The following is a 26,968-nucleotide window of genomic DNA, read 5'->3' on the forward strand; positions in this document are numbered from 1 at the left end:
GTACATACAACGGCAATGTCAGATAATGAGTATATTTCTGACACGATATCACAGAATTGATGAATTATACGACGCAAGATATAAATACACTATAAAACTTTGTTCACATATTAAACCCACAAAAAAACTACCATATTTACATATAAAATAAATTATCATTATGCTTTAATTACAATTTCATTATCGCAATATTTACACAATCACAATTGGTTTGCAGTGTCCTCCTGAGAAATCGGTTGTACATATGAAATTTACACCATAAATTAGTATTGGCTGCCGGTTTATACACCGAGTGTACTCATCTACGGAAACCGATTCATGTTGTTGATGGGTATCCGGTAGTATGAGATGGTAACTAGAACATACTGGGTTTCATCCGCGCTGATCGGGGTTGCGATGTCTCGTACATTTCCGTGGTGTGATGGAGCTAGCTCTATGAACTCCTACATTCCCTATCATAATCATTATGATGGTTATAGTTACTATTGTTGATCTGGTCCCTGTTGTACCCACTTCCCTACTCTGGGAAAGCCAGAATCTGCAGCTCGGAGAAGTATTTATACAATGCGGGCAAAAGAAAGTATGGATTGCACAAAAATACTTCAAAGGTTATCATGCTGGAAAAATAGACAAAACACTGCAAACTTCAGTCAGGTAATAATAATAATAATGTACTGCTGGACGGTACAGCGATGGGAGTAAACCAGGTGAAGTCCTTCACCAAGTCTGCCCAGAGTCGGTCATTTGTGGAGAAGCTTTATGAGAAGCCACTGCATCGTGTGTTGAACAGAATAGCAATCCAACCGACTCCTTCGCCTGGATGAAGTCGGCTGGTCTCAAATGTGAAACTGACGGCTTCCTTTTTGCTGCTCAGGACCAGTCACTTCCCACTCGCAATCGCCAAAATGTGATTTTGAAAGAAAATATAAACATGAAATGTCGACTTTGCAATGAATTCACAGAGACTGTCCAACCTTGTCAGTGGATGCCCTTCCTTGGCACAAACAGCATATCTTAAACGACATGATGGCATGGCTCGTTGCTTTTACTAACCGTCTCCGCCATGCCTTGTGACTTTGACTCCGAGGTCCATCCATGGTATGACCCTGAACATGTCCAGGGCGTCATGGAAAATGATGCTTTCAAACTTCTGTGGAATAGGCCCATATACAGCCTCAGAAGAATTCCAGCCAACAAACCTGATCTTGTCCTTTTTGATCAAGCCAATGATCTCTTGGTGCAGATCAGGAGAATGCCCGGGTTCTCCACCGGGAGCACAGCCCTTCTGACACTCTGGGTAATGCAGAAGGCTGCAGTGTTGGGGAGCCTTCATATTCTCCGGAAAGTTCTTGGTGGGTTCGACTAGGCAGTGTTTCCTGGGAGAAGTCCCATTAGCTGTCTGGGCTGCGTGTAGAGGGGGCAAGGGCCCTGAGCTGATGATGAGCCTTATCAGCCTGACTGTGCCAGGATCACCCGAACCCTCTCTGCTGCATACTATCTTTAATCTGTAATAATAATAATAATAATAATAATGTATCCATTTATATGCGCCTAATTCCACACCAGGTATGCTCATAGCGCTAACAATGAATAGCACAGCACATTATTACCCCGGATAACCAAGGCTGCCTGTTAGGCGCTGTAAGGTTATAGTCATATGACTTATCCCACCGGGTACCCATTTTCTGCTGGGTCAACAACACAACTAGCATCAGTATCACCAATGGAATGGACATTTCTTGTTTGTTGTATTTTTAGCCATCCCCAAGTACTTTCTTTTGCTCGACAACTTGTATGAAAACGCATTTTGAACCTGTGCTTCGAGTCTGTTGGAGACTTGATGCATAGTTTTGGACGTCTGTCGTGTTTTGTTACTGGTAAGTGAGTGAGTTTAGTTTTATGCCGCGTTTAGCAATATTCTAGCACATTTACATTAACACGTGGGCTTTACACATTGTGCCCATGTGGGGAATCGAACCCGTGTCTTCGGCGTGACGAACAAACGCCCCTACCCCTACCCCTACCCTACCGCCCCCCAAGGTATAATCTATACCCTGACAATTCACAGATCAGTATACTAAATACTCTGGACGCGCACATGTATCGTTTATCAGGTAAATAAATCTCGACAGGATCATCCACTTTGAAGTATCCAGGTCTCCGGTTAGACCGGGCGGCCATTTGTACTCAGGGGGAGATAACTCGCATGGTATGTGATGACGCTGCAAGAAAGACAAATGTCCATTGTATGGCATTATAAGGTTCCAGTCGGGTACTCGAGTTCAGATCGGGTTTAGTTTCTGTCTCGTCCTGTCCGAATCCTAGTTAATACTGTAGGTGGTTTCAGAAAGACGAATACGGTCCGAGAACGTGAGACTTCTCACGTCGTATACCCTGAATGCTGAAGCTGGGGCCGTGGGGCCGCGTGCAGGACGTCGGGGTGTACGACCCGGGGCCTGGGGTGTCTTCTGAAAGAAAGAAAAGAACTGTTGCAATACTTAGATATTTTTATGCTTTACACTATATAATCCTTCCATAAATATAATTGGCCTGTCAGTAACCCAGTATGGACCAGACAATCCAGTGATCAACAGCATGAACATAGCTGTGGGACATACATCAACCTGGTCAGCGAGCCTGACCACCCGATCCCGTTAGTCTCCTTTTACGACAAGTATGGGTTGCTGAAGACCAATTCTAACCCGGATCTTCACGGGGAGACAAGCATGGGTTGCTGAAGACCAATTCTAACCCGGATCTTCACGGGGAGACAAGCATGGGTTACTGAAGACCAATTCTAACCCGGATCTTCACGGGGAGACAAGCATGGGTTGCTGAAGACCAATTCTAACCCGGATCTTCACGGGGAGACAAGCATGGGTTGCTGAAGACCAATTCTAACCCGGATCTTCACGGGGAGACAAGCATGGGTTGCTGAAGACCAATTCTAACCCGGATCTTCACGAGGAGACAAGCATGGGTTGCTGAAGACCAATTCTAACCCGGATCTTCACGGGGAGACAAGCATGGGTTGCTGAAGACCAATTCTAACTCGGATCTTCACGGGGAGACAAGCAAAGGGTTGCTGAAGACCAATTCTAACCCGGATCTTCACGGGGAGACAAGCAAAGGGTTGCTGAAGACCAATTCTAACCCGGATCTTCACGAGGAGACAAGCATGGGTTGCTGAAGACCAGTCTTGTCATCGCTTCAAATGATTAATTAGAGCAGACAATGCACAGAAAGATGTGGACAAAATATTTGCCAGGTGTTGTTTGATACCAATCATATGAGCACGAATCGATAACAGTTTAAACTCTGAAGCTATTTGGTTATGTCCCCAGTGCTACACATTCACTGGGTTATCTCCCGTTAGTCCTAATCCTATTTATAGTGTTGTGTTTTTACATTAATCCTACCTCGTGTATATATATCAGCCACAAGTCAATACGTACATCCAGTATTCAACTGATGAAGGGGCGAGAGCTCTCCCCAAAAAGTCGTTAAAAATAACAAAGTTGTTTCCATTAAAAGTACCATGTATTCGTGCCCTTTTATATTCTACGTGTCAAAAAGACTGTAACGCTAACTTATGTAAACAATCGTCTTTGCAATTGTCAATTACCATACATTGTGACATTAAAATATCAATTACGAAGTGTATGATATATATAGAGGATACTAAACGACCTTCCGTGTAATACCATTTTATTAAACGAGTTAATGATTTGGTATCAAACGAGCGAAAGCGAGTTTGACACAAATCTTTCACGAGTTTAATAAAAATGGTATTACACGGAAGTGAGTTTAGTATTCTGATTATTACTCTCCAACATAAACTGATAGAAACTTCCTACTAACAGTGTGATGACTCTCAGTTTTCCGCGAGTCAAGCAAGGTCAAATACCATTCTGACAGAGGTATTAGCATTGTGACGTCATAATTGTAAACCATTATGACGTCATACGTCTAGCGGCATTACACTAGTGTAATATTAACGTAAAAATTTTACACTGCAGTATCTTCTACGGGAGAGTAATAACTGCTATTATTTGTAATACAATTCAGCCGGGGCTTTGTTTCCTGCCATCTAATGCTTAAACATTCACCGTTCCCTTTATTGACGAGGTCAAATTATGTTTATACCAAAATACATCTTACCCCCGGATGACCAGAGTATCGTACCCTCCCGTCTGAACTGGTGGCTATAGGCTGGGTGCCGCTTGAACAGAGCTCTGTCTGCGTGATGTGTGTCATACTCCCCTGGAGACGGGTCCTTCTCGGCCCCTGGAATGATGTATATTGTATTCGTTTTGTTAAATATAATAATAATCAAAGCCAGATACAGTCGACTTCTTTGAGTGGCATTTTAGAAGTTGGAACAAGTAAGTATATGGATAACAACTTTTTTTATTCTACAGCACGGCGTTTCGATACAGGTTCTTGTACATCCCATTGTAAATCTTGTATACATTCTATACTCTGTGTATCACTGGCTTCCACCGGCCTCTATGTTTATCCCTGTAATCCTCTGTTATCCCTTTATTTGTTATCATCACACTGTTATTCCGCCTTGCCTTGTTAATTAGTCCTGTTGTATATATATCACCTGTTCTCTCCTTGTACCATTCTTACTTAAAAACGGTACAAGAACCTGTATCGAAACGTCGTGCTGTAGAATAAAAGAAGTTGTCATCCATATACTTACTTGTTCCACCACATACAGTCGGACACCGCTGTGTCGAAGTTGGAGGGACCTACGTCAATACTTCGACTTATCCGAAGTGATAACGAAGTAAGGAATACGTAGGGACCCGGCATTTCGAGACAACCGTTCGACACAACGGAGTTGGACTGCGTACTTGAATAACTAGTTACGATTACGTAGGAACAATAAAAATAACACACTTAGAATCATAAGTTACGATTACAACTTTCTCCCTGTTATATGTAAAGGTCCAAATTACTATTTGGATCTCAAATTAAATTCTGATATGTTCCGAATGGCATGAGGTAATTGTAAACATAAAACCTTTGATGATTTTTTATCATTAGTTGAAAATCATTCACTGTGTTCTTCATCTGATTAAAAGAGCTAATCAAGTTGTCTCTTTTTATTTTGTAATTATTGTTATCTGGTATTATCAGATATGAGGAGCCATACCTTGTTTCATGATGGAGAAGTCGCCTTTCCTCCCCATAGAGTATGACGGAGACTCCGGCATCGTCCTCTGTCGTGGTCCGAGGAGCGACCGTTTCTTGTACAGGTTTGGCGTCGGCCACTGTAGCATGTATAAACATTGAAAACGTTAGTTTCTGAGCGCCACTATTGATGGTCCCCTGGGTTTTTAGGGTGTTAAACAGCAACACACGCATCAGTGGGTTCGAGCCGTGAATGAATATTGCATAGCGCCGCATCACCTTACGTCTAAGTATGTTAACAATGCGAGTAACGGCAGATATTGTTCATGCCTATGTCTCACTCATTGAATGAGAGGCGCGGTGGGGTAGCCTAGTGGTTAAAGCGTTCGCTCATCACGCCGAAGACCCGGGTTCGATTCCCCACATGGGCACAACGAGTGAAGCCCATTTCTGGTGTCCCCCGCCGTGACATTGCTGGAATATTTCTAACGGCGGCGTAAAACTAAACTCACTCACACAAGAAACAAGAACGACGACTATTAAAAGTGCACGATTGAAGGCTGTATATAAACCTGCCCCAAACAAGCAAACCAGTGTTGTAGCACATGTTATATTTGGCATTGTGTATTCACAGTGTTTATGTATAAGACTACCGCTCAGATTTGATCGGCGGGGGGATAGCCTGATGGTTAAAGCGTCCGTTCGACCCGGGTTCGATTCCCAAAATGGGTACAGCCCATTTCTGGTGTCCCACCCGTGATATTGCTGGAATATTGCTATAAGCGGCATAAATCCATACGCACTCACTTAGACTCTGATAATATATAACTTTAATTGAAACAAATAACTCATTTAAATTGAAAAGCAGCCCCAGTGAGGTTAGCATTAGAGCTGTGTTAGGCGGAAGGGAAAATAGTTTGGTTCAGGGATAGTGACCAGCATAGCCCATGCACGTGAAATGCACGAGATGTAAGATCAAGTACGAGTCTACTCCAGATGCGTCTCAACCGCAGCCATTGACGTTGAAAATATGACGTTTTATCTCGTATTATCTATGTGACCTCTGAGTATAATTTAGGGATTTATTAATAACCAGGACACCCATTATGACACGTGAACCGCTGGGAAAGTAACACTGGGACTTCTGTTTATATTTACGAGTATCACTAAAGTTCATAGTAACACCACGATGGTGGGGTAGACTAATGGTTAAAGCGTTTGCTCGTCACGCCGAAGACCCGGGTTCGATTCCCCATATGGGTGCAATGTGTGAAGCCCATTTCTGGTGTCCCCCACCGTGATATTGCTGGAATATTGCTAGAAGTGGCGTAAAACCATCCCTCCCTCACTCACTCCTTGTAATACCTCAGTGTTAGCTCAGATATGCTGCCGCCGTGATGTTGCTGGAATATTGCTGAAAGCGGTGTAAAACCAAACTCAGTCAGTCAGTCAGTCAGATACGCTGACCTTCACAGTGAACGCATATCTCATAACAATGATCCAGAATTTGTCAAACGTGAAGTACATGAGTCTGGTCCCAGGGTACAGGAACAGGTCCGAGTTCGTATTAATGAGTCACTGATAAGATAAGGCCGTCCGTATATTTCTGTGTACCAAGTCCCGTCCTCAGTTTTCATTCAGACGTGAAATAATCATATGTTTTTTATTTCGATTTTAGTCCCCGGTGCTGAAGAAAAATATGCCCTGATTTAATAAAATTACCGTTACCCTAACACCCCTACTTGATTAAAGACTAACGTGATCTAATTATTTTTTTTAACCTCGTTTATTTCAGTCAATGTTATCTCTTTCGCCCACTCAATCTCTTTCTGGTTGAGGTCGGAGATGAGGAATTGACAACAAATACAAAATGTCTGATAAAGACACTGACACAATAACGTTGCCAAGCGTTGTCTAGAGGTAGTAGGTCTAAGTGGTACGAGGGCGGTGAGGTCGGAGATGAGCTGACAACAAATACTGACAAACACACTGACACAATAACGTTTGCCAAGTGTTGTCTAAAGGGTGGGGTTGAACTGGTCGGAGATGAGGAACTGACAACAAATACAAAATGTCTGACAAACACACTGACACAATAACGTTGCCAAGTGTTGTCTAAAGGTAGTAGGTCTAAGTGGACGAGGGCGGTGGGGTAGCCTAGTGGTTGAGGTCGGAGATGAGGAACTGACAACAAATACAAAATGTCTGACAAACACACTGACACAATAACGTTGCCAATGGTTGTCTAGAGGTAGTAGGTCTAAGTGGACGAGGGCGGTGGGGTAGCCTAGTGGTTAAAGCGTTTGCTCATCACGCCGAAGACTAGGGTTCGATTCCCTACATGTGTACAAATTATGAGGCCCATTTCTGGTGTCCCCCGCCATGATATTGCTGGAATATTGCTAAAAGTAGTGTAAAACTAAATTCACTCACAATTTAAAGGTAAACCTGTTAGTAACCATTGTGTTATGCTCTGTTGTATGACGTTTTCTACATAAAAATATACATGCTAATAATCATCATATCATTTATCTCCATGTTGATCTGCTCTTGTTTTCTTGAGTTAACATATCCATATTGATTTTTAACCATTATTATGTCACTGACAAATTTAGTGACGATACATAATAAGACGGCAGTCCTAAGAATCTAACGGCTTATTTGTATCGCCTCCCAGATTAAACTAACCTTTGCTGGTGGTGTGAAACAAATCTTAATATACGCAATTACACCCGTTAGGGTAGAAACGCCATTGTAGTGTATAAACATGGACGAAGACTGGTTCGTTAATCAGGAAACTCCTTAATCCAGAAACCCTGCAATGTGTACATATGTTAATGCGGACATCCGTCAAACTAGATATTTTAATCCGGACGTTTTATCCATACATTTGTGTATCTACCAATTTGTGTATCTAGACATTCGTTAATCTTGGCATTTGTTAATCTCGACAGCTATTAATCCAGTAGATTTCTGTACTCACCGTCCCGTCACTGACGAAGTCCACCTTGGTGTGCCATACATGGGGCGTCTGAAACCACGTCTTCGCCCACGACGTTCTCGATCCCCCTTCTGTAACGAAACGAAATGACCTCCCTTGTAGAGTTTTCTTATACTGGCTTCCTCGGAGACAACACATGCCAGTAGGAGAACTTCATGGATGTCAATACTTTATTGTGAGAAACACATGGCAGATCAAATTATATCCCCTTCAGAAAATTATGAGAATATTACCTATTACCTATTGACTAATTGGCATTTGTGTACATTTGAGGTTTTAAAGGTATAAAGCTGACACAAGTATTTATATGTTATATATTTAAGTATTTATTTGAGTTTTTCACACAGTATCAGGAAATATATTCCAAACATTGGGTTTGGATGTGATTCAGTACACGGACCAAAATGTTCCACAGCTGTGGCGGCATATAAAATAATAATAGTGTAAATGTTGTCATTTGTCAACCGTGACACCCGCGAAGATCTTTGAATTGATCTTTCAGTAACTCATACTTGTCGTAAGAGGCGACTAACTGGGATCGGGTGGTCAGATTCGCAGACTTGGTTGACATATATCATCATATCCCAATTGAGTAGATCGATGCTCATGCTGTTGATCACTGGATTGTCTGGTCCAGGCTCGTTTATTTACATACACCCGCCATATAGCTGGAATATTGCCGAGTGCAGAGTAAAACTCAACTCACTCACTCACTCACATCTACAGATTTTCTAAAAACAAATCTCTTGACCAAATTACAATTTCGGACAAAACTCACAATTCTTCCAGTTCCCGATATCACAAGTGAGGATTTAAACATTTCATGGAGAACATTTACTTCAATTCTGCCTGTCGAGTCTGTTACTGTCGGTAATGAGAATAATGTTAGACTGACTGACTGACTGAGTTTGGTTTTACGCCGCTTTTAGCAATATTCCAGCAACATCACGGCGGGGAATACCAGAAATGGGCTTCACACATTGTACCCATGTGGGGATTCGAACCCGGGTCTTCGGCGTGACGAGCCAACGCTTTAACCACTAGGCTACCCCACCGCCCGAATAATGTTAGAAACAGAAGCGAAGGGTAACACATCTCAGTTTACCAAAACCCACCGTGTTTGATTTCCAGCATGGGTACAATGTGTAAACTCCATAGTGTCCACCGCCGTGATATTGATCACTTGATTGTCTGGTCCAAGATCGATTATTTACAGACCGTCGCCATATAGCTGGAATATTGCTGAGTGCGGCGTAAAACAACAAACACACAACAAATCGTGATCAAACATGGTTGTACCTCTCTCCGGGGAACACCGGGCTCCAAACGTCCAGGCTGGGGCGTTTGTTTCATTCAGTGGCTTGTTCCGTGGGGAGTAGGTCCAGGGGAGGGACCCTCCATGTCCACTTTTAGGGGGGGACGGGAGTTGTTAGCTTCTTCCCATGTTATCACCTTTGTTGGACGGCGAGGTTCCTCATAATACAAACTCGGCGATGCGCTGACTGTTTTGGCTCTGAAAAAAATATTCAAATATATAACATGTTGTCTCTTCTCAAAAACATCATGGAATTACCATTGACTTTAACTATCATGTAAATCACCACCTTATGGGCCACGGCTTTGCCCTCAGTGTTAGTTCAAGAGGCGGCAACATGACGGAATTGCTTATGTAGCTAGCTTATACCTGTTTTAAACTCTGCACAAGATATTATGCCGGACCCGCAATTGAAATTCCTCAGCCAACTGTTCCGGAAGCCAATTACGATCGCGTTGTAGCGATATCAGCGTTATTAATGACGGGGTTGACGCAGCGAGTTTGTTCAAGAAAATACAACATTTGTAAAGGTTGTGTTCGTTTTAAGATCTACTGTCGATTTATCAAGATGAAGAGATACACGTATGTAGTTTATCTTATTACCGTTGAAGAAAGGGAAAACATGCAACAATCAAATTCATTTATCTCGAGGAACTACGGATCAAAACGTGTTGGGTTTTGTATGTATGGAGAGGTAAGTAGAGTGACCGTAAACCCGTTCCGTCCTACACCCATCCTCCACCCCCCAACCCTTCAACTGTCATACTCAATGTATTATAACGGTGTGCAGTTGAATCCATCCATGAGGGTACTAACCTGGTAATAATGCACATATTTCATTAAAGGACCACCGATGACCCGCGTGGGCTATTTACCTTAATTATATGATATTAACATTTTGTTGATTCTCAGGGATCCAAGTTTGCTGTTTACGACAACTGGAATTTGTCTCGGGAGACAATCGAGACTGAATGTTTTCTGGCGTGTTGTATGCAGATAACTGTATTAATGTGTGACGAATGTTAATGGAGTGGTTGTAGAATCTACGGAAGCCTTTCAGGGTCATGTGGGTTTTTTAGATTTTTTTTCTGGACTTTCAAGATACAAAGTTAAAATTTCAATATGTTAATTTGCTATTTATGGAATGTTCGAATATCTTTTGAAAGAAATAAAGAATTCATTCATTCATTAATTCATTAAGATGAAAAGTTGAAATTTCAAAAAAATTATCTTGTTATTTCAAAATAAGAAGTTGAAATTTCACGATCGCTAACTTGAAATATCAGCTTAGTGTGTATGTTGATATTTCAATAAAGATTTTTTAAAACGAATGGCACTAAAAGGTTTCCGTATGAATGTGTTCTGAATGAGACGATAGTCATACATAATAGAAGACAATAAGAAATCCTTTATACAGCCTTACTCACTTTGGTGCCATGGTAACAGTGGCAAGCCGTATAAATCGAGGCGGTACTCGACTCCGTATCACCTGCTTGTGTTCGAATCCTCTCGGCGCGTTTGGAGCTTGTAGGCTCTGAATGTGCGCATGCGCTGACCGTATCAATGGCAGACGACTCGGAGGTACTGTTGACATGGTTGGGTAGCTAGCAGACGTAGGTGTCTTTCTTCTGTACGGTGTACCATCTACTTGACTTTCATCGTGTCTTCTTTCATCAGGTGCCCTTTGTGCAGAGTCACCAGCCACCATTGTCCTCGAGTCATTAGACATAGGCATACTTTCTTTAGCTCCCCCTGAGCGATTCGACACAGGGATGCTTTCAGAACTGTTTTTTGTATGTTCCTGAGAAGAGTCATTTAGTGTAGGCAGATTGTTCTCCAGAACAGCGCCAGTGTCTTCCACAGCTGGTACAACAACAGGAGACATCCCCTTCGAGTCACCAGAATCAGATGTGTCATCACTGATTACATTTGATTTGTCACCCTCAAGAGCACCTGCTGTGTCCATTACAGTACCTTCCCTGGTTCCTTGGTCGGCAATACCTTGACCTTTAGTCCCATCCTCACCAAACACTGGCTTGCTGGGAGCGTTCTCCACAGCAGACTGATCGACACTGTCCTGATGAGGTTGCTCGGAGGTGCCCAATGTCACCTCGACTACATACTGTCCAGTGTTCCTTGTGGTGTCATCGTGGGCTGTCCCTGCACCGTTCGGTACATCACCAGTGACGGCTTCTTCTGTGGTCATCGACGACATCCTGCCCCTTCTCCTCAGATGACGCCTCACGGTGATGTCAGTGACAGTTTACCTGATAAAACAAACATTAATGCTCAGTAAAGTCTTCAAGGTTGTATTGTTGAAGGTTTTGTTTTTAGTTTTGTAATCTGGTTTAAATTCTTTGGTTCAAGATTTTGCAATTTGTGAAGGGTCATCCGTGATACTGCTAAAATAACGCTAGTGATGTGAAGCCACCCTCGCCCTCCTTGCAACCTTTCACCTATCCATCACTCGCAGCTGCCATTTTGACCAACAGATACGCTTTCAAGGCAAAGCGCGACGGAGGTCTCTCCTAGCGTGAATTTATCCCAGGGTACTGGGCGTGACGAAGGTCTCTCCGTCAATTCATCCCAGGGTACTGGGCGTGGCGGAGGTCTCTCCTACCGTCAATCCATCCCCGGGTATTGGGCGTGAAGGAGGTCTCTCCTACCGTCAATTTATCCCAGGGTATTGGGCGTGACGGAGGTCTCTCCGTGAATTCATCCCAGGGTATTGGGCGTGATGGAGGTCTCTCCGTGAATTCATCCCAGGGTATTGGGCGTGACGGAGGTCTCTCCGTCAATTCATCCCAGGGTATTGGGCGTGATGGAGGTCTCTCCGTGAATTCATCCCAGGGTATTGGGCGTGACGGAGGTCCCTCCGTGAACTCATCCCAGGGTATTGGGCGTGACGGAGGTCTCTCCGTGAATTCATCCCATGGATTGGGCGTGATGGAGCTTGTGAACTATGGTAGCCAGGTTACCAGCTGAAGTCACCAGGGCCCCGCTTCCAGAAGCCACTTTCGCCTTCCGTCTGTCTTACAACATACTGAATGATAGGGGTTACGAATGACGCACATTTTATTGTCAAAACACAAGTTTATCGGACACAAGGTGTGGAGCAGTTGCACATTGAATCACGACTGAATGATTCAGAAGAGGCCGTTCAAGAGGGGAAACAAAAGAGTATAGAAAAGAACACCAAGGCTGAAGATGGCATTATATATATAATATATATAAGGATATATGTGATAAATCGATATATAACTATAAATTGATATAAAAAATATATGTGATATATTACAATATAACTATATACTTGGTCAAATACTGAGCAATAATTTATAACACTTTTTCCTTCAAATTAACTGCTTATTAAGTTAAACCAATCAATGTACTGACTTCGTGTGATACAATTTGAACATTCATGACATGTGATCGTTCCAAGGGGGTGATTGCAAGAACAGGTACTGCTGTACCACATCGGAAAGGAAATCGTAGCGATTTAATCCGATGTGCCATGTATCATAGCTTGTCAAGCAGAATGTACCGTGGAGTGGAACAATTACCAAATGTTGCATTATATCTGCAATAAGAAGACTCTATGTTTGAACATAAGAAACCTTATAGAAAGTATGTGTGTGGCAAGGGTTAGGGTTAGATTTCAACAAAGGGCTCACTGCTTGTAGTGCTAAGATCACTTAGTCGAAAGGGGCCCAAGACACCGGGTGTCTATCGGTCTGGTATACATAGACCTACATCCTGTTTTCAAGGTCAGTTCACTGTGAACGATGCTGTGATCGTGATAAAGGTTAAGGAAGCTCATGTTGGTTTTAAAATACTTCAGCTACACAAATAGCTTAAAAGGTAAACTAGCCACACAATTGGGAAATTAGGTAAAACGTTGTTATCTTTATACGGATCGGTGTTGTGGCTAGAGTCTAAAGTAAAAATCTTTCAGCTGAAAGATCAAGTTCCAATATGGACTCTTCCGAATGTTTACCGAGATGACCTGATACGATTGAGATGTTCCGATTGATTATTTCAGCAATCCACCCAACTGTGCTATTTAATTCAGTCAAATATAATACCCATCTTAAATAACACAACTTATCAGGCATAGAAAGGTCATTGACGGAGACACCACAGCGTGAAGGGAGTTAGCATACACGCGCTTAGCACAGCCTTTGTGTTGTCGTTCAGAGAGGTGGATGAACTTAGCATATTATTCTGTGTTATTGACAGTGACACTGACGTTTATTCAAAGGAGATCATCGAGGCACCATTCAGACACACACCATTGGGGATTACATTTAATCCTGCATTTATAACCTAGGTTTATATTATTCACATAACGCGATTGAGCAGGTGTTTTTCTTTTGAACCAAGTTGGTCTGGGCTTGGTCAGATGTTAACCAGTTATACCTGTTACTAGAAAATACGTATGGTATGTATGTATGTGTGTGTGTGTGTGTGTGTGTGTATGTATGTGTGTGTATGTATGTGTATGTGTGTATATGTATGTATGTGTGCGTATGTATGTGTATGTGTGTATGTATATGTGTATATGTGTGTGTATGTATGTGTGTGTATGTGTGTGTATGTCTGTATGTGTGTATGTCGGTATGTATATATGTGTATGTGTATGTATGTGTGTGTGTATGTATGTATGTATGTATGTAGGTAGGTAGGTAGGTAGGTAGGTACGTACGTACGTATGTATGTGCGTATGTGTGTGCATATGTAGATATGTGCGTATGTAACTATGTGCGTATGTAACTATGTGCGTATGTAGGCATGTGCGTATGTAACTATGTACGTATGTATGTGCGTGTGTACCTGTGTAAGTGTGAATAGACATAGAGTGTGCGGGTTCATATGCGTGCGTGCGTGCGTGCGTGCGTGCGCGTGATCCAGCCTGACGATCTGATCCGTCTAGTCGCACGTAGGTTGGTGGTTACCAGCTCACAATGATTCCGATGCAGGTGTTGTATGGCAGTCCTACGTGAGACTGGTAAATCATTTTCGGGTGGACTTCACACAACATACCAGGTGGTGAGGGGAGGTAGGCCAGTGGTTAAAGCGTTCACTCGCCTCATCGACGACCCGGGTTCGATTTCCCGCATGACTATGTTTCTTTGAAGCCCATTTCTGGTGCCCATGTCTTGATGTTGCTGGAATACTGCTAAAAGCGGTGTAAATCCTCACTCACTCACCAGAAATGGGCTTCACGCATTGTATCCAAGTGGGGAAGCGAACTCGGGTCTTCAGCGTGACGAGCGGATGCTTTAACCACAAGGCTACCCCACCGCCCCTGTTAAACATACACTGATTACTACTGAACAGACAAGGATTATTGTTGAACAAATTATGATTACTATTTAACCGATAATGATCATTATTGGACATACCCAAGATTACTATTGGAAACATAATGATCTCTATTTAACAGATGATGACTATTGTTTGAGGATCACTCTAATTCCACGATCGAAAGATTCATTTGGACGCACGTCTTTCATTAGGCGTGTAACCTCATCTGGAAAATGATAAATCCGACAAGCCATACTCTGCTGAAATAGTACTTCCAATTAATAAGAAAAGGGTCAAATGAAATGTACATCTCGTCACCCAAGAATACGTTACATCTGTAACCAAAATGCTGTTGAGAAAACGTATAATATTTTGTATAAATATCCTGCGTATGGTCATGATGTCAGAAGCCCTTCGTCTTGAAGGGACTATGCAATACATTGTTTTTATTTGATGTTGAGAGTATTCCTGCTAGTCACAGAACCTATATAAAAACACAGCACCTGTGCGTTCACATTAAGATACGAGTGAGTGAGTATGGTTTTACGCCGCTTTTAGCAATATTCCAGCAATATCACGGAGGGGGACACCAGAAAAGGCTTCACACATTGTACCCATGTGGGGAATCGAACCCGGGTCTTCGGCGTGACGAGCGAACGCTTTAACCACTGAGCTACCCCACCGCCCCTATTAAGATACGAAGTAGCATGTACGTGTCACAACAGTGAGTGAGTGAGTGAGTGAGTGAGAGTGAGCGGAATATGTCAGCCATATTGATGTGGAAACAATTCATACAATAACAGAATGCATTTAGACTATAATCACCCGTCGACAATTGACAGTAAGACATTTAGAGTATCGTAGATAACTAGCATGTTATCATAAAAAGATATCCCAAAACAGAGCGGTACGATATACAAATTGGCTCTAGAGGTAGACAAACATTCAGATAAAACAAAAATCTTTTTTTTTTCTCTGCTACATGTTTACAAATATCAGACAAACAAAAACTGCTTACGACAGCAAACTAAATCCCTTCGAAGTGTTTTGAGAGCTATTCTACAGACCGAAACATGTGGAAGTACCATATTCTGGTGAACGCTTCACCAGACCTGTGAAGAATTAGGGTTACAATTGATTTCCAGCAAGCCATGATTGTCGAAAGAGGCGTCTAGCGGGATCGGGTGGTCAGGCTGTTGACTTGGTTGACACATGTTACCGTATTCCAGTTGTTCAGATCGATGCTCATGCAGTTGATCACATGATTGTTTGGCACAGACTCGATTATTTGCAGACCGCAGCTATACAGGAATATGCTGGAATATTGCTGAGTACGGCGTAAAACTAAACTCACTCACTGTTACACCAGTACAGCTGATATATATGTGAGATATAGTGGAGTGACTGAGGACATAGTTTGAGTAACTGGGTATATTTGTTCTCTGACCTAAATGGCGGGACGAAACTATTAACTAAAAAATACATTACCCGTTTGGCAATAACACCCCACTTTACATTATAAACAGACCTAGTGCTCCCGTGCATAAACTGTTGATATAGGAAGTTAGGCGTCCACAATCGATACGGTCTGCTCGAGACAGTGGAAAATGACAGGCCGCAGTCTTCTCGGAAGGGGTGATTACACGCGTTCGAACACATATTGAGTCTAGACATTCGATCTATCGATTACATTGGTTATGGTGACGGGACATATATGTCTTCATATGACCGCATTGAATCAGGCCTATACGTGTATATGATATTGCGGGTGTGTATAACACAGTTAGAACCGGTTTGTCGACAATGTCAACCACTTAGAGTTATATCAAGAATTGCTCCAACTTATGATGTAGATATAACGACTGAATATATTAGATGTGCTGGGAGAGGGAAATGCATGCAAAAAACAAATAGATTTAAGTGGACGGATGGTTAGAACAAAGAAGGAAATATATTCAATTGGACAAATATATATTGATAGAAAATATAATTCGGTGACATGTTACAGGATAATGACAGTGGGGGAGAATAAAGGACGGGGAGGGAGGGAGAGAGGGGAGAGAGGGAGGGAGACAGGGGAGAGAGGGGGAGAGAGAACGACAAAGTAAGGAGAATACATATACTACGTGAAATAGACTCCAGGTATTGCAGATAGATAGATAGATAGATAGATAGGTAGAAAGATAGATAGACAGATAGATAGAAAGATTGATAGATAGATAGATAGATAGATAGATAAATAGATAGATAGATAGATAGGTAGATAGATAGATAGATAGATTCACCAAGGACAAGGAAATTATATTTCAAACATGTGTATCACCTTGTTTCCCGTGCCATACACGATATGTACACCGACTACTATTTTAAATACAAGCAAAGTTGATATACTCACTTAAACTGTAATATTTATATACCATGTTCACTAAAGCATCTCAAACCAAATTCACGTGAATTATAACACCTACCTTGCATTGTAAATAAACATTTGAACAAATACGATTTATGATCACCTGCAACTCGGATCCGCCTGTGTATAAACACTTCATAAACCTGGTGTTTGTTTCCGCTATGTATATCGACTGTCACTCACTCCAGGACCGCCGCCATTTTGTTACTAACGACGCCACGTGTTGTCAGGGTCCTCGCCTTATCACGGTTGAATCAGCGATTAGACGGCGCTCGGTCCTTGATAAGCCCCCTTGTTCTGACCTCTGACCCTCATGGGTAACGAGATCGGTTATTGAAACTCTAATCTGTACATGAGCGTGATCAAGCGGATTTAAACTCCATTCAGATAGATTTCAAATAAGTCATGTTTTTTCGGATAGTAACGGGAAAAACTTCGGAAATGGATCTTGGTCCAATACAAAATCATATCCAAGTTATGAAACTTATCATGTTTTTTAATTTACTTATTCTGAAATCCAGAACGACTTTATTAAAGCCAATACCTTAAGAAATTATCATTTGTTGAAAGAGAGATTCTGAGATTCTGTCTAAAATTGCAAAAGTGTTTTTAACATGTTGATGCCTCTGTTTCATATCTTTTGTTTTGGAATATTCCAGCAAGTTAACACCAAGGGAACAACAATAAGCTTCGTTATTTAACCCATGTGGATTTAACCCTGGCCTTGTGTGTCACGAGCGACAGCTTCAACCACTAGCATATAGCGTCCTCCTGATTGGTGAGTGAGTGAGTGAGTGTAGGTTTACACCGCTTCCAGCAATATTTCAGCAACATCACGGCGGGGGACACCAGAAATGGACTTCACACATTGTAGCCCGGCGAGCGAACGCTTTAACCACTAGGCTAACAGATCGCCCTCCTCCTAATAACTCTCAATTAGCAGGTTGTTATTCTGATGGACGAGGCTCACGTGGGCGATGACTCTTTTTTCAGTGAAAAATAATGTGAATAATAATGCAAAAATTCAAGAATCTCATTGCTCAGCCGTAATATTTCTAGACAGTGTGATTTTGTGATATTGCCAAGTTATGTAAGCTTAATGTAGTTGACTTATTGGAATAAACAAGATTGTTTATTTTGTTCATAATGTTTGAGTGGTTGAACTTGGCAGTCCCAGATAGCACGTCTGTGGTGGCCCACCCATGGCCCACCGTAAGCTGTACTGGTGGTCCACCGGCGGCTGCCACCGGTGGGCCACTTATGGCGTGTCCAGCTGATCTTCGATGGCCCACTGGTGGTACTGGTGGCACCGGCGGCAAACCAGTGGCCCACAGGTGGCAAGCCACCACACTGTAACGTATAGAATTTGTTACTATTATCCTATTGCTGGTCTAAGGGCTAACCATGAAGATCCGGGTTAGAATTGTTTTCCAGTCATAACAGACGACTAAGGGATCGTGTGGTCATGCTCGTTGACTTGGTTGAGTCATGTCATTCATCTTATCCCAATTGCTCAACATGTCAATAATGAACAGGGTTGTCTACAGACCACAGTAATAAAGCTGGAATATTGCTGTATGTGGTCTAAACCATACAGAAACACAGTCCACCACTAGTTGTTAGTCTAGTGACCTCTAGAACCACCCAGATAGCACTGGCCCTCAGGTGGCAAGCACTTGAACCTAACGGGCAGAATTTGTAACCGTCATCATATTGCTGGTCTATAGGCTACCCGTGAATAAAAGGGTTACACTTGTTTTTCAACAAACAAGTAGTACCAGACGACTATCGGTATCGTGTGGTCAAGCTAGCTGACTTGGTTAAGTCATTCATCTTAACCCACAGTCATATAGCTGGTATATTGCTGTATGTGATGTTACAAAACAGACACAGAAACACACAGTCCACCACAAAGAACAAAATCTTGTATAGAGTTAAGAAATTATTTTATTCTTTTCATCCTTAGATATTTACACATGGATAGGGCTGCTCAATCAGAGTCTGAAGAATCCAGAAGTATTGCCCGAGCTCTGGCAATATTTTTTCTTTCTTCAGCATCCCTCTCTGAAAACAAACAAAATCAAATTACAAATGTATCTAATCTAGCTGTTATATTTTGCTAAAATGGTACAGCAGGCCAGAGTGCCTATTCTCGAAAGTGTCCCAGCTAAGGCAGATCCTAACTAGTTAGGACAGGAGTTAGGACATCCTACCGTTATGATAAGACCCATTCTCGAACCGATTCTATCCCTGTCCAAACTTGAGCTACCGATCGTAGCTAGGATAGCGAGCTCTTCAGTAGGTGAGATATAAAACCATTCATTATGTTGGGGATTCCCCTAAATATCACCCATAATTCATTCCATAAAAACACATATATTAGAGCAACTACAATCTTGTTTACAAGATAAATGGTAATACTGGAAATCAAAGTAAAAAGCTTGAAAACAGGGAAATTCAGCTTTTGGTTGACTTTAAGAAATTATAATTAATTAAAATACACATCTTGTATACAGAAAAATAGAGTAAATTAATCCTTGAAAAATTTAAAATATTTAATTTTGTAATATGTATTTGTTCGAGTTACCATACTTCCAGAAAAAAAGTATTGTTATATGTTAATGCATTCAATATTTTCTTCACATTATAGTGTTTTTGAAAATTTTGAAAATTCATTTATTTGAATAGGAGATAACACTTTTACGACAGATTTTGAAAGTCTGCCAAAACAGCAATAACATATGTGCAAAAATATTTTCATTTTATTTGATTTGTTTTTGTTGAAAATCTTGACTTGAATTCTCATTATGCGTCATCTCACAAACTGAAAATTCACCTAGGAAATAAACAGGAGTTACTTCCCCTATCAAGTTGGCCTTGACATTGACATTTCACGGCAATGTGACAGAAAGAGCAGTGTTGAGAATAAAAGGCCGAGAATAGGTAAGAACTGAACAAATCTCTTTTGTAGATCTAAAGAATATGTGCTTTGCAACAAATGTGTCTATTCAATAAAGATAAATTGATAATATAAACACAAAAACTCTTCTTAACTCATACAATCTGTGTGCTGTTGTAAATTCAAATGTAACTATGGCGACTTATTTTGTTTCACTACGTAAAAATTGGTAAACAATCAAGTACCACCCCATGTTGATTTCCACTAAGATAGACTTAGGACAAGTCAGAACCTATCCTAGTATTTGTCCTAAAATACTAATTGAACACTTCGCAAAATTACCGCCATATTCGGGGGAAAACAGCATCACTCCGATGCCCGTGCTTGTGTTTCGATAGTAATTAAGATCGGATCGTGTGTTCGTAAAAACGCAAGACATACACACACGACGCATCTTGTAAAAACTGAGAGTTAAGAACAACCTTCTTTGAAAAACAAACAAACGATATTTTAACTAAATGTTAGGCCATTGTAAGAAATCCGATATCATTCCCAAGGATGGGACAATGAATGCTAGTTGGAGATCGGTGGCTCTTGTACTTTGAAAATGGCGGTCATGAGGCAGAACTGTTCACTCTTGCATATTCTCTGTATCGAAAATCGGAATTGTTTTTTTCTTTCTTGTAAATGTATGTGTTAGAATCATTAAATATACACTCTCATATTAAGCACTGGATTTCACCGTAAATAACGTTTCTTGTTTACGAAAATAAATGTAACAAAGTTGCATAACTTTATGGAACATTGTTACAACAAACAAACCGGCGCACATGAGCGGGCCGCCAGCTATTAGCCACTGTCGGCTTGCCGAATCTGGGAGTGAGCTCTGTTTTTAAGTTTCCAGATTTCATCTTGTGGAAGTTTCCTGTTGTGATGACTGAAATTCACAGAATAGAAATAAGTCTAAAACACATTTGTAAGTTTCATACGTGATTATTATAGTTATGACATTACTTCACGGTCCAATTCATTCAAAATCATTAAACAAGACAATCGGATTCATCAGTTAGTAGTTACTGCAGCACGGTATACCGTGGCAAATACCGTGATACTTGAACACAAACATTGGTATACCGTGGTACTGAAATTTTCGTTGTACCCAACCCTACTTTCTTGTTATCTGGTACTGGCATATCCAACACTGCTTTCACTTTCTCCTCACACAGTTTCAGTCCTTGGGATCCAAACTTGTGACCAACATATGTGACCTCCTTCAGTCTGAATTTACATTTCTCCTTGTTCAGTTTCAAGTTTACTGCTATATCTCTGCCCCATATAAGTAGGTCATCTGCAAAAAACCCACATCCTTCAATATCTTCAAAAACCTGGGTCAGAGTTCTCTGAAAGATTTCTGGTGCAGAGCTTATCCCAAAAGGTAATCGTTCAAACTTGAATCTTCCAAGGGGTGTATTAAATGTAGTGAGCCATGTACTCTCCTCATCTAATTCAATCTGGTAGAACCCTGATGCAGTGTCTAATTTGCTGAAGACAGTTGCCTCCTTAATGTTGCTGCCACTTCCTCCACTGTCTTTAGAGGATAGTGTTCCCTGAGAACAGCATTGTTAAGACTGTGTGGGTCCAGACATACTCTGTCTTGTTTGGCTTCTACAACAACCATTGGACTGACCCACTTAGTTGGAGTCTCAACCTTTGTTATGACACCAGCATTGTCCATCCTCTGTAGCTCCGTCTTGACCTTGTCCATGAGAGCAAATGGAATCTTGTGTGGCGCATGTATTACTGGCTTAACATCTGGAACAACTTTGATGTGATGACGAACTCCATCAATCTTGCCCAGTCCCTTTAATACCTACTTATATTTAGCCTCTGTGTCTGCTGTACTACTTGGCCCATCCTTCTCTGTTGATAGCATGAACATAGGTTTGATCAGCTTCATTTCCATACATGTTTCTAGTCCAATGGGTACCACATCCTGGTCCACTATGATGAACTTCAGAGTATATAGGTGAGTGTCATGTTCCACTAGCAGCAAAGATTTACCCAGAATTTCCAGATTATGTCCAAAATATGATACGAGTTTCGTCTTAGACTTGGTGAGCATCTTTCCTCCTAGAGACTTGTACAGCTCCTTGGACATCACATTACCCTGAGCTCCTGTATCCAGTTTCAGCTTCACTGGTGTGTCATTGATTAGGACTTTCAGTTTCCATCATTCTTTATTTCCTGCATCCTGTTCACCTACACTGAACACACAGAATGTCTCTTCATCTGATTCATCTCTTTGATCTGATTCCTCACATTCCTTATCCAACATGTGTACCTTTTTCTTTCTCTCTTCATTTTTAGTCAAGCATACTTTGTCAAAGTGATTCTTCTTTCCACGGCTTCCATATGTTTTCCCATAGGCTGGGCACTCGCCTTTCCCATGCCTATTTTCCACAGAATGTACAGTTCATGTTTCTTCCTGTAATGCCTGCCTCTTTCTTTGTGTATTCCTCTGTTCTGTTTCTGTTCCATCTTCACATGTATGTCACTCTGTTTACTTGTTCCCTTCCTCTGTGATACTACATGCACTGGCTTCTCTGATTCAGCCATTTCTGTCAGCTGTCTATTGCTTGTTTCAGCAGTCCTACAAATGTCTATTGCTTTGACTAGTGTTAAATCAGCTTCCCGTAACAGTCTGCCTCTCACGTGGTCACTGAAAATCCCACAAACAATGCGATCCCTGATAAGTGAGTCATGTAATGTCCCACACTCATATTCAGTAGGTCTGTCACATAATTGTCAATACCCTCACACAGCACTTGGTTTCTGGTGTTGAATTTAATGTCTTTCGTATGTAACATTCTTTCTTGGATTACAATAACATTCAAACTTCTCATAAATCTTTGCTACCTTTGTCGCATCGTCTGCTTCAGTCCACGTGAAAGTATTGTAAATGTCCGGCGCTTCCGGTCCGAGCACATGCAACAACGTGTTCGCTCGAATTTTCTCGTCTTTCTCACCAAGGCCACTTGCTGCGCTGTAAATGTCAAACTGCATTTTGAAACGTCCCCAATTCTCTGCTAGGTTGCCTTGCAAATTCAATGCGAGAGGTGGGTTTAATTTTTCCATCCTTAATTTCTTCCGACACCATGTGATGGACGAGGCTCACGTGGGCGATGACTCTTTTTTCAGTGAGAGGTGTACGCGGCATACATTCAAGGGAGATCACTCCGACCAGCTTATCTAGGTCTCATGATATTGTCATTACAACTACTTCATAGTTATTGATAGAAGTTCTTTCATAAACTGTAACACGTATTTGAAATCAGCCAATTCTACCGAGCGTATATATATATATATATATATATATATATATATATAATAGTGTATAATGAGGGTTTAGTGATAGGAATAAAATCACTATGATATCATCAGAACATACTAGTTTATGATATCACAAATAGGAAGGTCAGACTTGATATCAACATCGGCGCCAGGTAAGACTTTGCGCGTCAGAACTGATGTATGGGGTGTAGCGCTGTCTTGTTGAAGTGCCAGTCCAGAGGGTCATGCGCTGCATGGCAAGACTGGGATAAAATGTATGATTAACCTGGACCACTTGAGATCCAAAGTTGGCAGAAAATTCTCTTCAAGCCATTAGGCTACCATTACGCTACCAGCTCACGAACACAACATTGCGTGACGTTCCCCTTCCCACGCCCGTATCGTCATCGGCCAATGTGGAGCGCAACTCGCCACTGAAGACAATCCTGTTCCACTGCCTCTGGTTGATTCTGGCGTACACGGGTTCTCAGACTGTACACGGCCTGCAAGTCATGTGAGGCGCTACTTCCGGTACTAATTAAAGTTGGTTCCTAGTTCCCTTTGCGCGCGCCAACTTGCGATATGCGAGGCGATGCCCAGCTTACTTCCTCTAGGCATCAGATTTCCGGTCACAAGCGTATATTCAAGAACCAGTTCTGATTCCAAATTGCGCAACCGTCAAATATGACTTTACTAGACCGGACCAAGTGTACAACCATGCTTGGCTGTCACAGCTGTTGACTGTCGTAATAGTTGGCTAATTTGGGGATGGTTAGATCGGACATTTGTTATTCCTGCAAGGATTATCGGTTCCTTACTGTCAACTGACAACCATGAGACCATTCGTAAAGGTATGGAACGTTGATTGTCATGGGAAGTACTAAGGTCTCGCGAAGTGCCGTGACCTACTTGTCTTACGAGACTTACGACGATAACCATGGCAACCGCTGCACACCGGATGGTCCAGCATTAAGCCAAGCCAATGACACGCTCACGTTGCTGGTTTGTGAGTTGCGGCATTCTCACGTTTCGGCTACTCTTGCGTTTTCCGGGGCGGTGGGGTAGTCTAGTGGTTAAAGCGTTGGCTCGTCACGCCGAAGACCCCGGGTTCGAATCCCCACATGGGTACAATAAGTGAAGCCCATTTCTGGTGTCCCCCGCCGTGATATTGCTGGAATATTGCTAAAAACGGCGTAAAACCAAACTCAGTCAGTCAGTCAGTCTTGCGTTTTCCTGGTATCAGTATCTGTTTGCTTGCATACCATTGCACGTGATTGTTGTATTTCACGCTTCATGACCACACATTTCGCGTTGGTCCCAAGATTGTGATCAAAATTCCAACCTCCCAGTGTCGTGAGTGAGTGAGTGAGTATGGTTTACGTCGCTTTTAGCAATAGTACAGCACTATCATGGCGGGGGACACCAGAAATGGGCTTCACACATTGTACCCATGTGGGGAATCGAACCCGGGTGTTCGGCGTGACGAGTGAACGCTTTAACCACTAGGCTACCCCACCGTCCCTCCTAGTGCCATGTGCATGCAATTACCCCTCAAAGTTATTACCAATAATGTCGCCGTCATGTTTCTAATTTCGTTGAGTATATTAACACAAAACATAAACCAACATGCATTTGCATGAGATATATGTAATTTGTTTTGTCAAGGAATCTTTTCTCCCAAGGCTTTACAAAAACAGGCTTTCTTTGTCACAATAGTGTACCGGTACTATTTAAAACATTACAAAATTCGGAAGGATAACAAAATCCTACCTTACTAGTCCAACTTCTAAATGAAATGAAATACCTTATTATGAAATTCTATAATGTACAGTAGATACGGGCTATTTGAGTTGGATTAGGGACAAAATAATTAATATGTGGAAAAGGATCCACCAAATAACAGTGTATAGTCTGTCTTGTGTTTGCTTGATGTTTGCAAATACATTACTAAGACTGTAATGCTCTTCCAGAGCCCAGTACCTTGTATCAGTTGGGTAGACAAAATTTAATTTTAATTTCAAAATATAATGCCCAGCTAGATCTGCATTTTATAAATGATCGTGCTGACAAGCTGTCATTGACACCCCTTGTATTGAGTGAGTGAGTTGGGTTTTACGACGCTTTTAGCAATATTCCATAACAATAACCCGGGTGTTGGGTGTGGAACAAACGCTGTAACCTCTAGGCTTCTTCCTCCCTCCCTCCCTCCCTCCCACCTAGTTCCCTCCGTTACAAACAGATTTGTTGTTAGCACATAAAACGGTGATACCAATAATTCTATTTACATTAAAACGATCACCCAGTGTCAAAGATGGAATATTGATACAATTATCAACATCATTGTTTTCTTTGACAAGAATCTTTCATCCATACATATCTCTTTCAAAATGTTCTCATCGCTAAAAATCGCTGACTTCGTTGATGCATGATCTGGTGCTCAGCATATCAATCACTGGATTGTCTGGTCCAGACTCGATTACTTACAGCTTGAATATTGCTGAGTACGGCGTTTAACAAAATAAACGAACGTCTGGGTGAAGGGGGACAGCTACATATTTTAACACAGTCTTTAGGGACCGTTGTTGTTATGATGTGATGATGAGTTTTGTGGAGGAGCATGTATGTATGTGAATGCCCCCTCCGATTTATGTACACAGTAAGTACCCCCACCCCCCTCCTCTCTCTCTCTTTCTCTCCCTATCTCTTGGTAGTAACGAAAAACTATCGTTGCATGGATGTTTGGTGCAGAATTGCAGCTTCAATGAGTTTTATTTGTAAGTTATCAATATACATTGTACTTCAACTTGTTTTTATTTCATATAAAGCATACATTCATTTGGAAATGACTTCAAATGGAGCAATTCAAGGAGACAAAAACTACTGCAACAGTATTGCAATAGTTGGTCTCATTAGACTGTCGCTATCGAAATAGTATGTTGCTACAGACTATCGCTAACGTAATGTTCCCCCTCAATAGTCTGTGTGTGTGTGTGAGAGAGAGAGAGAGAGAGAGAGAGAGAGAGAGAGAGAGAGAGAGAGAGAGAGAGAGAGAGAGTCAAGAGAGAGAGATGCTCCAGAGAGAGGGAGATGTTTATTCAGAACTTTAAAGGCTCAGCTCTTGTGTGGTAATGGTGTAAGGGAGGCAACTCCTTCAGTACTGTTAACATTTATTTTAAGAATCATAAAACTACACAACAGTGAAACTAATGAGCTGCAAACGTGGTGACACGTGACGGATTCGCCCTTGTTCAAGTAAACCAGTCGTAGCATGTCTAGTAATTGTGTACCACTCGGCGAATATTCTTCCTTCAGTGAAAGCTCACAACAGTACTCAGCCAAGACATAAAGTACCGAAATGCATATCATCGGCATAAAACTCACCCACGACACATTGGAAAGGCTTTACAGCTGTAGCTTGTCCATTAACAGAACAAGCGGGTGTGGAGGATGGTGGAGGGTGGCGGGTCTATGTTTTAATTCAAGTGTTAAAGTAGCAACCTGGTGTGAGGGGTCATTTCCTAGTCTCGATGGGTACTCGGTAATGTGACTACAACCTTCTAGCGC

The 26,968-nt window shown here is 41.8% G+C and overlaps 1 protein-coding gene across 1 annotated transcript; it reads right to left on the reverse strand.

The window, feature by feature from the left end:
- Positions 1 to 1,615: 1,615 nt before the first annotated feature.
- LOC124265558 lies at positions 1,616 to 17,291 on the reverse strand. The gene is given in 8 exon segments (XM_046700345.1): positions 1,616 to 2,468; positions 4,162 to 4,287; positions 5,165 to 5,282; positions 8,126 to 8,214; positions 9,443 to 9,532; positions 9,535 to 9,656; positions 10,886 to 11,725; positions 17,234 to 17,291. Coding segments are annotated over 7 exon segments (1,458 nt in total). The 5' UTR covers positions 11,674 to 11,725; positions 17,234 to 17,291; the 3' UTR covers positions 1,616 to 2,343.
- Between the last annotated feature and the right edge of the window lie 9,677 nt (positions 17,292 to 26,968).

The sequence above is a fragment of the Haliotis rubra genome, unplaced genomic scaffold (genome assembly GCF_003918875.1).
Source record: "Haliotis rubra isolate DU_JTF1 unplaced genomic scaffold, ASM391887v1 Scf984, whole genome shotgun sequence".
Taxonomy (NCBI): domain Eukaryota; kingdom Metazoa; phylum Mollusca; class Gastropoda; order Lepetellida; family Haliotidae; genus Haliotis; species Haliotis rubra.